At 38.0% G+C, this 14,683-nt stretch overlaps 1 protein-coding gene across 4 annotated transcripts in view; it reads right to left on the bottom strand.

Moving 5' to 3' along the window:
• Positions 1-2,833: 2,833 nt before the first annotated feature.
• The window catches only part of psd3l (pleckstrin and Sec7 domain containing 3, like), a 124,454-nt gene continuing 112,604 nt past the window's right edge, over positions 2,834-14,683 (bottom strand). For all 4 annotated transcript variants that reach the window (XM_048171913.1, XM_048171928.1, XM_048171920.1 and 1 more), the window contains 5 exons: positions 12,003-12,073; positions 9,222-9,379; positions 8,829-8,973; positions 8,583-8,726; positions 2,834-5,687 (listed from right to left, as the gene is read on the bottom strand). In XM_048171913.1, coding sequence (XP_048027870.1) covers positions 5,487-5,687; positions 8,583-8,726; positions 8,829-8,973; positions 9,222-9,379; positions 12,003-12,073 — 719 coding nt within the window. In that variant the 3' untranslated portion in view covers positions 2,834-5,486. The remainder of the gene's footprint in view (positions 5,688-8,582; positions 8,727-8,828; positions 8,974-9,221; positions 9,380-12,002; positions 12,074-14,683) is intronic.

The following is a 14,683-nucleotide window of genomic DNA, read 5'->3' as shown; positions in this document are numbered from 1 at the left end:
TCGGTCACAGGGTTGGATTTATTCACGCACATTAAAAATATTAAAAGCTTCTTTCTTTTCACATTTTTATTTATGGTATTAACATAATAGGCTGTATATTAAGCTACTGGGAAAGAACCAGCATGTCTATGTAAAATCAATCAGATATTGAGCGCCCCCATATCTCGTCTCATAACACCTCTGCGATGATTCGACTGTGAGATTGGTAGTCGAATCAGGCTCCTCCTATCGAAGATTCGAATCGTCGACTATTTAGGGTCACCCCTATAAGCAATCATAGGTTATGTCAGTAGTTCAGTGTTCATAAACAATAAACCTTTTATTTAGAGTCATTTTCAGGCTTGTGTGTGCAATATATGTGTGAAGTGCAAAAGCAGGCTGAGAAGATTGTAATCTGGCATTTTGTTCCAGCACTGTCAGACCACCCTTCTGTCTCAATTTGCATAGTCTAAAGTTCACTATTACAAAGGTGTCTTATCCACATCCCAGAACACTTCCAAATGAATCCAGGCATTGTTCCAAACATAATGCAGAATGGTTGAACCCTGAGGCATGCATTTAGGTTAATTTGTATGCACTGTTGTGTACAGTAGCTTATATCATTCTCTTTATGGACATGTAGAGGATGTGCTGCAGTTTTATCTTTTTATCAGTTTTCCCAGCCACGTGGCCAGGCAAGTTCATTTCCTTGTTTTTCCTGAAAACCCTTACCAAACTTACTGAAAATATCTGCCTAACCTGTGTTGTGTAATCAGCCTCACCACTTTCATTAGAAGCATTAAGGCTACATTATATTCATTTCCAGTGGATGTGAAGGTTCTGCAGATATATATTTCTGGTTACAAAGCATTTACCAATCACAGCTGTTGATGTGGTGTAACCCACTGCTTACTCCAAAAGGTGGTATTGTCTTATCTGAGGGCAAAAAGCATTTTTATGTTGTTTGAAAAATGAAAGTACAATATATGTAATGATTCAAATGGTGTTCTTACAGGTTTTTGAAGTAACATGACATTTTTTGTCTTGGTCTGTCTTGCTTTGTTTTGAAATGGTTTCATTGTCTAATTCCAGCAAATCTGAAATTGTAGGATGGACCTTTGGGTTGAAACTGGCGGTGGTAATGAGTTCAGAGCAGTGGAAAAAAAAACGAAGAAAGCTAAAATTAACATTGCATTGAGCATATGGGCAGTATTGACAGAGTGGTAGCCTAGGCGGAGTGGAGATACATTTGGTGAGGAAGTCTATGGTTAAGGGTTATCTGGTGTCTGGGCAGATAACTTTTCATGGATCCGGCTTGGAGGACTTTGTCACTACTAAGATATGAAATTGATGTGACAAATAGAAGGGAAAAATCAGAAAATGGCAAGTTGTAGATGAGGCAATTATTAATTTTTTTTCCATGCTGTTCAAAGGTTTGGAGGGTTCTTGGAGAGACGGCTTGTAGGATGGAGTTGAGGGAGAGGTCAAGAAGTGGTTTTCAGTGGGTGATTTACAGAAACATGAGCTCTGAATAAGAAGGTACTGGGGTTGTGGTTGAATTCACCTCTGGAGACAGCGATCTGAATTTCTTTACACTTTGATGGCATTAGCCACTGGAGGTCCAGAGGGGACAGTGTTCGGTGGGACAGGCAGAGGCATGGCAGAGAAAAGAGTGTATGGAAATCAAGGCTGGAGCAGAGAGGAAGAAAGAAAAGGGGCCGGGGCTATAGTTGTTGGTGAAGGCAGCCTCAGGCTAGGGTCTACCCCAGTAGCCGACAGCCAAGGATAGGGAAGAGGATTAGAAATAGCAGGAGAAAAAGGCAATGTGTGAGTGGTTGATGCGAGGTAGATATTGTGGTAAGCAGGGATTGGAGGGCTCGGTGATTGACATATCTGCGGCGTGGGAGGAATGTGGGATCTGGCTGTGGTGGGAACTGGGATACAGCCCTGGCTTTCTGAGGACCTGGTAGAGCTCGATCTAGTACGTGATAGACACTTAGGGTTGGGCCAAATGCCGGAAAACTGTTGAAAAACGGAGGTGAGAGACGGCTATTTATAGACTTCCTCCTGTGCTGATTGGATGGATTATCTGAACATGCTCCACCCGAACTTTATTAAAATAACTTATTAGAACACAAGGCTATGTTCAAAATTACTGTCATGTAATTGTTTCTTTTAAAAATAATACTCAGACCTTGTATGCATTTTCTCTGTCACTCAGAGATATATCCACCCAGAAGACAAGAACATTATGAATGACAATTACATAAAGTTAACATGAAATCAAAATTGACAATTCTTATTTTTTTTTGTTTTTTTTTATGGAATACTGCAGTGTTTATTATAAATGGTTCATCGGTGCACATCGTTTTAAATTTATGTGGCTCAATCAAACTAACTTCCCCTCCCTCTTGCAGCGACATCTCTTCTCTTCTCTGATGACGAGGGCGGGGCAACCTGTCATTCACAGGAGATTCACCAATAGCAACCATCCAATCAATTCCCCATGGAAAAAATAAAGCCCCACACTGCATTTGTTCTTGAGAAGCCGTTTCACTCATATACACGTCACAATATAGGGAAGAAAATATGAGCACAACAACAGTTGCCATGTCAATATCCTGACGAATAGAATAGCTTTAAGTAATGTATAGTTGCCGGTACATGTCAAGATGTTCATGTGACCTTGTCGCCTCTTGTGTACAGCGACTTTTTATATACAACACCTGCTAAATTCAATATGTGTTGACTTACAATATGTTGGCAAACTTTTATTTGAGGAAATCAGTTTATAATAAGCTGTTTGTAAGTTTGTACCTCATATACTATATGACAAATGAGTGCAGATGCAATGAACGATTAAATACAGTATTTTATTGACTGAAGCCAACATTGTGTCCCTGATCTTAGTAGCAGGCGTAAGACACGCATGCCAAGAGACCACAACCAACAAACCCAATCTTCTGAACACAGGGCAACAGGCATATTTAACAACATTTACATATTGAAAGGAGTGGTACAGGATCACAGCTAAAAAAGGTATTTCACTCTATCTGAGTTTGGACACCAAATGGCCCAACTGATGGCTAAGGCGCATTAAAACCAGCAGCTCTCCTTCAATGCTCACACAATTGCATTTTGAGAGGAGATCATACATTACAGGGTTTGATAAAGAGTAAACAGACAAAGATGACATCGCTGGAAAAATAAAGCGTTGTGCCGTACATCATGGTAAACATGAGCATTTGCACCCAGGAGATTAAAAATCACAAACAAAAGTGAGTGTTCCAGTCAAAATATTGTCATAAAGAAAGAAATATATTCCACTTATTATTTCAAACCTCTTCACTGCTTCTAATTATGCAAGTCACACTTTTATGCGTTTTTTCATTTGCGTTGGTACTGTTTTTATTTTGAAACCCTAAAGTGCACTTGCATGCCACCATCTTTCCATTACACTTCTGATTTTCTTTTATTGTTCTCTACATCCTATGTCAAATATTAACAAATGGAATTACTGTTTAAAAGTACTAAGTCTGTGTACAACGTGCACTGTTAAAGGGTTAGTGCCAGAGTTACATCTCACAGAAAACTATTTGGTCTGGAGAAGCAGTGAACATCAAACAACATAAAACATAGTAGCACACAAAAAGGAAGAGTCCATCTCTTCATATCACCATTCATACTGATGACAGTTTTGTAGTATTCATTACTAACTGTGTATATACTGCTCAAAAGTAATTGCAATTTTTTTTTTGTTCTAAACAGCAACAAATAAATAAAAATAAACATTATCTAAGTGCTTCTGTGTGAGCAACAATATAAAGTCTGTCGCTAGTAATGACAAAAACACAATGCAGATATGAACGAATCCTTTCTATTTGTCAAATTCTAAAAAAAATAAAGTGTCCTCAAAAATATTTCAAGTAAACAAATGTCATTATAGACTGCAGGGACTTATAGACTAATATCTGTAAATGTGAATAGCTTTTCATATAGATTCCTTTTAAACCCTCAAAAGTTCAAATGAGTAAATCGATTGACGATCTTTGTTGGTGTGCAATCAACAGCGTAGAACGTTCATATAGTGTTCACGTCAATTCTGTCTGTAATGAAAATGACATCTTAAATTCAAGGTCAGCAACACCAAAAGCAACAGTTCCAAACCTAAATGTCCTAAATTCTTCTAGAAAACGTGTCTTTGAACAACCTAAACATGACAGCAAAAATACACGAGCACAGACAAACTAACACAACTTTACACGAGTGAAAATGTACCTTCCGCTGTGTACCTTCAATAAAATCAACCAGCGATTTGGTTATGCTTGAAAAACCTGTGATATAATGAAGTAACATATCACTACCCTTTATAAAGCTCTCTAAAAGAGTCAAAAGAACTAATAAAGTGCACTATAAATACTACTGTCATTTTTACAACAATAATGTTCTGAACAGAGAATTAAAAATTCAAATATATAAGATTATAAAATACACAAAAGGAGCATTTACACTACTGAAAAAGCAGAAGTACTTCAACAAACAGATAAAAAAATAAATGGCACAAACTGCACAGTTGATGATCATCATCACAGTTGACATCATCTTGCAGTCTGAAATGCCTTAACTCAGCAAGTACCTCAAAATCATCATTAGAAAATAATCTATGTAGAGTTTCGGTCCATTGCTGCGACATGCTGGTACAATCCATTAACGCGGGTGAGTAGATATTATATTGAGAATTTGGTGGTTTGTTAGTAGGTGGTTAGTACGTCGGTAGTGGACTACATCAGCGACGACGACAACGAAAGGCTTTCGTGACAAACTCTGTATCTGTATCATAATCCATGCACCGAAATCCTGAAGGATCCTCAAAATTACCCCTCAAAACTCCTCTTGCTTTTCATCAGGACGTTGTCAGTTTATATCTGCCGCTTATTTGTATATTAAAATAACAGTTAATGCTCTGAGTGAGACTATATCTACTGCCTAGCATATGTACGTGGACGTTTCCACTAAGTTGAAGAAAATACTGCTCTTGAAAGAAAAGCAAATTAGGGGACAGCACAATCAAGAGATTCACGTTCTCTTAACGAAACCGGTAGCACTTTATTTTACAGTCCTGTTCCGCATACACTTACTATAGTAACTGCAATAACTGGGTAATAACTAGGTACTAAATCTGAAACTACCCCTAAACCTAACCTTAACCCATGTACAGTAGTTACCTAATATTACACAGTCATTTCTTGTGTACACACACATTCTGTAAAATAAAGCGCAACCATGAAATCTTTACACGCTAACGAATAAAAAAGAAAACCACACTATTTGCTCCACAAGCACCAGCTGGTCAAGGGAGACATAGAGATTTACAACTTCCAATCAATTGATCAATTTACATTTTACACAAATGTTATCTGATACAACTGTCGGCAGGTAAATAAATTACATCAAAATACAGTCACGCGTGATATACAATGGCTCTCCGACAGGAAGCAGAAGACCACCTATGTAACCTTGGGCGTTTCGGGCCGGTAATCCTTCCGCTCGGATGTGTTGCGCTTGACTTTGGCGGTGGCCGGCTGAGATTCTTGGTTGAGAGAGGGGCTGGACTGAGACTTCTTCAGCGCTGTGTCACCATCCCTGGCCGTCAGGAGCTCTTTCACCCCCTCTTTCAGGAGCTTCACGTACATCTCGTAACGGCTCTCCTTCAGAGAGAATTCAGAAAATCCATTAGACTCCATTATCATGTCATCACCCGCCACACAGCCCAATGACACGAGAGTTCTAACAATAGCTCTGCTCCAAAGCTCTGCTGTTGACACAGGCAGTTACTGTACCTTTAAAGTCAGCAACTTAAGTCAAATGGCACCTTGTGAGTGATTTAAGGCAAGACACCACAGGCCAATGCCAATTTTGAGATATTGAGCTAATTTGCTTTCACACCATGTCTTCTTTCAGACTAATGGATAGAGAATATCTAAAATACACATTTAAGTGTTTATTTTATGACACTATCTATTTGTGCCTGCACTTTTTAATCACAATACATAACTTAAAAGGCCGTTTTCTCCAAATTATCTCAGTCAGATATCAGAGACCTAAATATCCACTTCAGCAGCTTTTGCAAGCACCAAACTTTACAGTTTTATTCCTTATCTGTATTCTGAATGGTTTGACAGAGGTTTTTGTTCATATCATTTGCCTGATTGTATACTTTATACATTTTACTCCTAAATCATGGTGAAATAAATCTTTTTTTTTTTGGTTGTTGACAGTATTTTCCAATTTATGATAAAAAGAGATCCAAAATCCCCTCTGTAAAAACCTGACTCTAACATGTCGACAAAATAAAACAAGAATTATGAACTTTATAAAATATGTTAACATAAAATGCTAATTTAATTTGATAATCCTTATATAGATTTCAGAAACCTGTAATACAAAACAACTTAATATACTGTGATTAATCACCTGGAAGTAAGGTGAAATAGCATATTTTTTGTTTACTCTCTTCACCTGTGGTATCTTGCCTTAAAGCACACAAACAACACTCCTCAGGTGAACTGCAGGAATCACAGTGGATTTCAGCAGCATGTTGTAAAAATGTTGCATTTTTAATTTTCCTCAGTGTTCACCATGTGGAATTCATTTTATTCACTGAGCTTGTTGTAGTGCATTCTGGAATTGCCTTATCTGGGAAGGATATATGCATTGCTACCTAGAATTTGGCCAAAACCTGCTGTTTTGAACAGCCTAAAGATGTTGTCTAAACACACAAATCACTAATGTCTGGAACAGAGCAAACCCCTAAATACAGTGTAATAAACATTAACTTACAAAAGTGCGAAATAAATCTCATATCATGCTGATTATGGGATAGATTTCACAGGTTGGTCCTGACAGTTAAAAGGAGAGATTCATTAAAGATCCACATTTAGGAGGGTCTTTTACCCATCAACTGTAAAACACACTGACTGGAATATTGATCCTGATTCCTGGCCAAAGAACTTTAAAAGTTTTTTTTTCTTCCTACAGAGGCGTTTCTTTTATTAATGTAGCTGAAAGCCCATCAGAGTGTATGTGTGTTACGTCAGTGTGTGATTGGTCCAGTTTATTAGGAAGGGTTAATACACTGCAATACCAGTGTGTTCATCAGAATTACATATTATAATGGGGCTGTCCAATAGAACTAATAAAACTGAGTTCACTTTAACCAATTATTCCACTGGTTAACCATCATATTATTTGTTTCTTAGTTTTGTATTATTTATCACACACATTGCACCTCCCCTGCGCTTGATGACGAGCCATTTTCCATCTGTTGAACTGACTCACTCAACGCAGCTACATAGTTCACCCAAAAATTAACATTGTCATCATTCATTTCCCTCATGTCATTCCAAACCTGTATGACTTTCTTTCTTCAGTGGAACACAAAAGAAGATGTTTTGAGAAATGTTGGTATCCACACAAGATGATGTAGTTGGTAACCAAACCATTTCATTTCCCATTGACTTCCATTATGGACAAATGGACAAAAAAATAATGGAAATTAATGGGAACTGAAACTGAAACTGAAACTTTTGTGTTCCATAGAAGAAAGCAAGCCATACAGGACTGGAATGACATGCGGGAGAGTAAGTGATGACAATGTTCATTTTTGGGTGAACTAACACTTCAAACTATGACTGAAGAAATTTGAGAAGTTTGGGAAGGTTTCATAATCCAAGGCTACTTCTCTTTGACCTCTATGATCTTGCCACAAAAATAGGGTACAAAAACAGGGTTTGACACTTCAAAAATCAAACATTCACTTCAAAATCATTTAAGAATTTTTTTGTGAATGCTGTTTGTGAACGATGCTGCTTAACCTTGAAAGTTTTTTTTTTTTTTTAAGTTATTTTATTTTCAATTAATGTCAAGTCTAAATACTGTTTAAAACCCTGATTTGCAATGAATGTTAACAATTTATAAAAAATAAAAATAAAAAATATAATGGTAACAGTCTTGCATATTTAGCCTTAATGAAGCTGCTGCTCAGTAGAAAATATTTGTTTGATCATTTTGTTCAAAAACGTCTTTGATAACAGGATTGAATGGCTGAGCTTGATGTACACTATCAACACAACAACTGTGTTTAAATGGATTTTAAAGATTATTTGATTTTTAGAGATTTTTTTTAAACAAAATCTGTTTATAATTGTTACAATATTAATTATTATTTATGTATTAGATGAGGACTACATCAAAAAGTGCTGGTTTGAATTCATTAAATATGAGAACAAGAATTTATACAGCATCTTCCTTAATGTTGAAACAAAAGTGCAGGCTCTCTGAGAAGAGTGCTGTCTAATTCTCTTCCTCTGACCTTAACTATCAATCAAAGCCAGAAAATGAAACAGCTTCAGTAAACGCATTTCCATCAATTCTAGGCGAGTTCATCCCTGACAGTCTAGATGAGGAAACGTCAAAGACTATGAATGCGAGGCCCCACGTGTCAGCATACGCCGAAGCGAGGGGGAAAATATGGCCAAGGTAAACCTGAGTGAACGAGATGCTTGATTGTGTCTCTTGCATCATAAAAAGGCAAGGGCGCCTACCTCAAATTCTAGGTAGTGCTCTTTCAAGCGGTACTCATCGATCTCTTTGGCTTTGACCTTCTTATCTGGAGGGTAGGATCTGTGCTCGGCTAACTCTGTAGAGACGTGCTTCAGCTTGGCCTCGTGGGACTTGAGCTGCTCTTCCTGTAACACAACAGGCACATCAAACGATCACCAGTTATCAAAGACATGAGATGGACACAGCACATCACATCAGCAGCGCCTCACTTTACTCTTTAAACCAACCTGAGACATTCGGGTGGTGGTCGCCGGCAGCAGCGGGCGGCTGAATTTTTTCTGAGAGCCAATGGCAGCGGGGAAGGACGGGGCCGAAAACATGGCCGCCACTGAGTTGATTATTCCAATCCAGGACTCCATTTCCTCAGGGCTCCTACAGAGAAGAGAGTTCACATGTTCATATGAGGAAGGCCATGCTACAGTGGTGCAAACTCACAAGATGAGCCCAGTCAGCCTTAGGAAGAAATAAAATGTCTGCAGACAGACCAATGGAAGAGATAAACGAGCTTTAATTGAGCTTGAACTCAAGCATGAAATTAGATTTGGAGTTCAGGGAAGGTCTCAGCAGTGTTTTAGGCCTGTTTCTCTGGAGATGTGCTGGTGTCTGTGAGCGGATCTTACTGGGCCTGGAAGAGGAAAACTCTCCAGTCAGCAGTCTTGAGCTTGAGAACATTGGGCTTCTTCTCATAGTCCATAGCCTTGATGGCGAGAGCGTGATGCACGCTGATGGCGTTCTTTAGATCGTCTTCTGATAGGGCCTTCTCCGGCTTATACTCGTCCTGCAGAAGTAACCACACACAGGACGAATGATGAACAATGTATTCCAATTCCTTAAAAATACTTTTATTACTACTGAAACGTTTTTTTTTTCTTTTCATAAATCAGCTGTTTTTCTGTTGCGAGGACGACACAAAAGAAAGCACTCTTTTGATGAAGTTAACAATTAGATTTTTTAACGACTTATTTTTAAACACTTTTTGGATTACCTTTTTGTTGTGTGTTTGTGTGTGTGGTCTATGTTATACCCTATGTTATGGTGACAAAATTTCTCCACAAAGATTTCAATGTCCAAAATACTTGTCCCTATGAGGAAAACAGCTTAAAAATCATATTAAGTAATGTTTTCGAAAATGTAAAAATACAGGAAGTATTCGTTGATGGGTAGGTTTAGGTGTAGGGTTAGTGTAGGGGGAGAGAATATACAGTAAATAATCAGCTGTTATCGCTTGATAAACAAACTGGTCCAAAACGCAGCAGATAGAGTTCTTTCTAGAACCAGGAAGTATGACCAGTCAACACTGCATTGGCTGCCTATTAAACATTGTATAGATTTTAATATCTTGCTAATTACTTACAAAGCACTAAATGGTTTAGCTCCCCAGTACCCGAGCGAGCTCTTAATGCATTATAGTCCTTCACGTCTATTGCGATCTCATCATTCAGGCCAGCTGATAATACCTAGAATATCAAAATCAACCGCCGGTGGTAGATCCTTTTCCTATTTAGCACCTAAACTCTGGAACAGTCTTCCTAGCATTGTTCGGGAAGCAGACACACTCTGTCAGTTTAACGCAGCCCTGAAGTGTCAACTTAACTTTCCCCTGCGAAGGCCTCCTTCCTTTTAAACGTGATCAAAATTATTCCAGTTCGCATAGATCCACGGAAGCAGTGTTTTGAAATCGGTCATCACTAAATAAGTCATTATTTTGCTTTTTTGGCGCTCCAAAAATATTCTCGTCGCTTTATAATATTAATATTGAACCACTGTACTCACATGAACCGATTTAAATATGTTTTTAGTATCTTTATGGATCTTGAGAGAGGAAGTGTCCATTGCTCCCTATGGAGGCCTCACGGAGGTAAACTAAAATATTTTAATTTATGTTCCGAAGACGAACAAAGGTCTTACGGGTGTGGAACGGCATGAGGGTAAGTAATAAATGACAGAATTTTCATTTTTGGTTGAACTAACCCTTTAAAGGTCTTCAGATTTTAGTAGGAAAGATGTCATTTAAGCGGCCCCTAAGTTAACAATTAACAATTTTTAAAACTGAAGTGATTCAATAAAAAACCTACTTTAGCTCCATAATAATATTTTCTCAGAGCTGCTGTAACGCCAAAACAATCTGTCAATTAATTTTCCTATTATCACTGTGAAGCTGCTTTGAAACAATCTGTATTGTGAAAGGCACTATATAAATGAAGATGACTTGACTTGACAGTATGTACAGTATATAAATCATTATGTCTATGGAAAGTCCAGATAAAACATGGAACGTACGTGTATGTGTGTGTGTGTGTGTGTGTGTGTGTGTGTGTGTGTGTGTGTGTGTGTGTGTGTGTGTGTGTGTGTGTGTGTGTGTGTGTGTGATTGAGGATCTTTAAAAGAATTGAAAAGTAAAGTAACTGAGGATCTTTAAAGTAAAAAATACACTGTACGATATGTTTTTCATGGCTCCTCAATATATCGTCATTTAAGGGGTCAGGACGTTGGAGCCATAAAGTTACAAAGACTATTAGAATAAAGAATATTGTTACACAATGTCTTCTTTATAGTCTATTACTTGATTCATTTGGGTGTGTCTCAATCAGCTCGCTAGATTCAGAGGTTGTGAATCAGTATATCATGTATAGTACATGAATTCGGGCACAGTAAGGACCCTGGCTCACTACACATTAGGACATCGATGACACTATTTCCAGCGACATGACAACGTCCTCATTGTACAACATCATTACTGGTATTTATGAACAGCAGAACTGAGATCTTTCTGACATTACTTTCTTGTTACATATACGTGCAACACTGTAGCCATAAATAAATTATAAATGTTTTCTAGATTATGTTCATTAACTGTTCATTAATCAAAAGTAAGCCACTACAAGTATAATATTTTAAAGTATATTATTTCCTCCACAGTAAAGGGTCTGTTTGAAATGATAATGAGAAAGCCATCCAGCACATTTCCTGTTCCTCTGATGAGAGTCATTCGGTGTGATTGCTGCATTTGGGTAAATGGCACATCATTAGCTGATAAAGCCATGGAAACCTGTGGCTGCGGGTACAATCAGTCACCAGCACAAATGTATGCACAGGTACGGCAGTATTTCATGCCTGTGACTTTTGCATGACTGCACAGCTAAGCAACTAATGCAAGTTCAAATGGAGCACATAAATAAACTATTGTAACAGAGAATGGGAGGCACTGGGACGCATCTTTTTTTGATGGGCTCTGAAAAGGTTTGTCAGACCTGAAATAAATGTGAAAATGTGATTACCTCTCACCATCTGAATCTCCTGGAGGAGAAATTGAATTATTATTGATAATGTTTGTGGGAAATGATGGAAATTTGATTAATCAGCAGTGCAAGGAGGGAAAATGAAAGAGCGAATAAACAAACCTTCTGCAAATAGAGGATCATGCCTTTGAGAACAGCATAAAATGTTTTCCACCCTCGCTTTCCTCTTGGTGCTAGAGAATACAAATAAATAAAAAAATGTAAAATCATGATAATAACATTCTGCAATATTATTACAGTGGATATAAAAAGTCTCCACACCATTAAAACAGCTGGTATTTGTGATGTAAAAAAAAATGAAACAAAGACAAATCAAAACTTTTGCACCATTAATGTAAAAAATTACAGTCTATGCAATGCCACTGAAAAACAATGGGAAACATTTGATAAAAACTTTAATTAAAAATAACCTAACTGCATAAGTGTGCACACCCTTTTATAATTGGGTATGTGGCTGTGTTCAGAAAGAAATAATTATCAGGCTCATGTGAAATAGTACACACCTGTGGTACTAGGGTTGCATGCTACTATAAGAGCCATGGGCCAAAAAGAGCTTACGAAGCATCAAGGGAATCTCATTGTTGAAAGGTATCACTCAGGCAAGGGCTACAAAAAAAACTTTCCAAGGCATTAGATAAACCATGGAACACAGTGAAGACAGTCACCAAGTGGAGAAAGTACCCTGACAGTCACATCATCAAGAACAGGGCCAAAACTGACAAGAATACTAAGAGAAAACTGTTTGGGCAGGCTGTCAAGAGGCTTACAGCAACATTAAAAGAGTTGCAGCTCTTTCTGGCAAGTGCTGGCTGCTCTCTACATGTAACGACTACCTCCCGTATTCACCATCTGTCTGAGCTATTGGGCAGAGTGGCAAGATTCAAGCATTTTCTGACAAAAAAACAAAACAAAAACAAAAAACATCCAAGCCTGACTAAACTTTCCAAAAACATTTATCCATTCTCCCAAAAACCATGTGGTCTGAGTAGACCAAGATCGAACATTTAGGATAAAATAGTAAAAAGTATGTTTGCTGCAAAAACAACGGTACATCAGCAAAAGAACACCATACCCATGTTGAAGCATGATGGTGCAGCATGACACTTTGGTTCTGCTTTTCTGGAGCCAGGGCTTTAAGTGAAGGTGGAGGAAATCATGGATAGCTCCAAGTACCAGTCAGTTTTTTGGCACAGAACCTTCTGGCATATGATAGAAAGCTTGAAAATGAAGAAAAAAACTTTCATCTTTTAGCATGACTATGATCCAAAACACTCTTCTAAGTCAACAACAGAATGGCTTCAGCAAAGAAAGATAAATGTTTTGGAATGGCCCAGCCAGAGCCCAGACCTGAAAACCTGTGGGGGACCTGAAGAGGGCCGTGCACGGGACATGCCCTCGCAATATAACAGATCTGGAACGTTTTTGCAAAGAACAGTGTGAAAATATTCCCAAGTCAAGATGTGCCAAACTGATATTTGGCTCCTATCCAAACAGACCTAGTGCTGTAATAAAATCAAAGGGTGCTTCAACTAAGTATTAGTTCAGGGGTGTGAACACTTATGCAGTTAGTTATTAAAATTTTTTTTTCTCTCTGAAATGTGTCACTTTGGTTTTCAGGGGCATTACATAGGTTGTAATTTTACATTAAACATGCAAAAGTTATGATATGATCAGATTTATTGATCAGATGATTTACATCACAAAAATTGGCTGTTTTAAAAGGGGTGTGTGAACTTTTTTATATCCACTGCACTGGATATGCTAATCATTTCCATTAAATGACAGTTCATAGTGATCATGGCTGTTAAACTCCAAAAATAACAATAAAAAAATATATCATAAAAGTATCCTAACTGTAGTCCATATATGAGTCATGCACGATATTTCAAGTCTTCTGAAGTCATATGCTTTGTGTGAGGAATAAACCCAAATTTAAGACGCTATGCATTGATAATCACTGTAGTATGCATACTAATCACAATCAGTAACATCACACACATCAAAGTAACATTGACTACTTTTGTAGTGTTTTTGGAGCACAACAGCATCTGTTCTCATTCACTCCCATTCACTTTGCGTTCCACTGATGTACGAAATTCATATGGGTTTGGAATGACATTAGGGTGACTACATTTTTCTTTTTTATGAAATGCTCCTTTAGTCCTGTATTCTCCATACTGTTGTGTTTTCAGCGCTTTGTTCCGCCTCTGAAGGGCATTACTTAAATTTCTATTGTCAAATGATTCCCTTGATAGTGTCTCTGTAGAACAGCTTTATTTACGGTAGTGCTATAGGAGCTTTGGGAAGCATCCAAATCCTTTACACCACACACAGACCGAGTTCTCAGAAATGCGCCATGCCTTACTGATGGCACCTCTGGGACCCTGGCCTGAATGCTCTCAGCATGTGATGCATCAGATCACTAAAGCCCTGCCGTTTTTATCCTTGTTGTAATGCATCCATAGACACGCTCATTAGACCGCACTGGCATGGCTGGTATTGGAGACTCAGCGTGGCATGCCCACTAAACTCATATAGGCAGTCTTCTGCCAGAGCTGGGCAGTAAATCACAAAGCAATGGAGGTAACCACCTCAGTTTACCGTTAAACATGTTCAAACACAGACTACCGTTCAAAAGTTTGGGGTCAGTAAGATGTTTTCTCTTCTGCTCACTAAATCTGGACCTATTTGATCAAAAATACAGTAAAAACAGTGAAATATTTTTACAATTTAAAATAACTGTTTTCTATTTTCATATATTGTAAAATGTAATGTATTCCTGT

The sequence above is a fragment of the Megalobrama amblycephala genome, linkage group LG2 (assembly GCF_018812025.1).
Source record: "Megalobrama amblycephala isolate DHTTF-2021 linkage group LG2, ASM1881202v1, whole genome shotgun sequence".
Classification (NCBI taxonomy): Eukaryota; Metazoa; Chordata; class Actinopteri; order Cypriniformes; family Xenocyprididae; genus Megalobrama; species Megalobrama amblycephala.
Note: the sequence above shows the minus strand (reverse complement) of the source record. Positions and strands in the feature narration are given on the sequence as shown.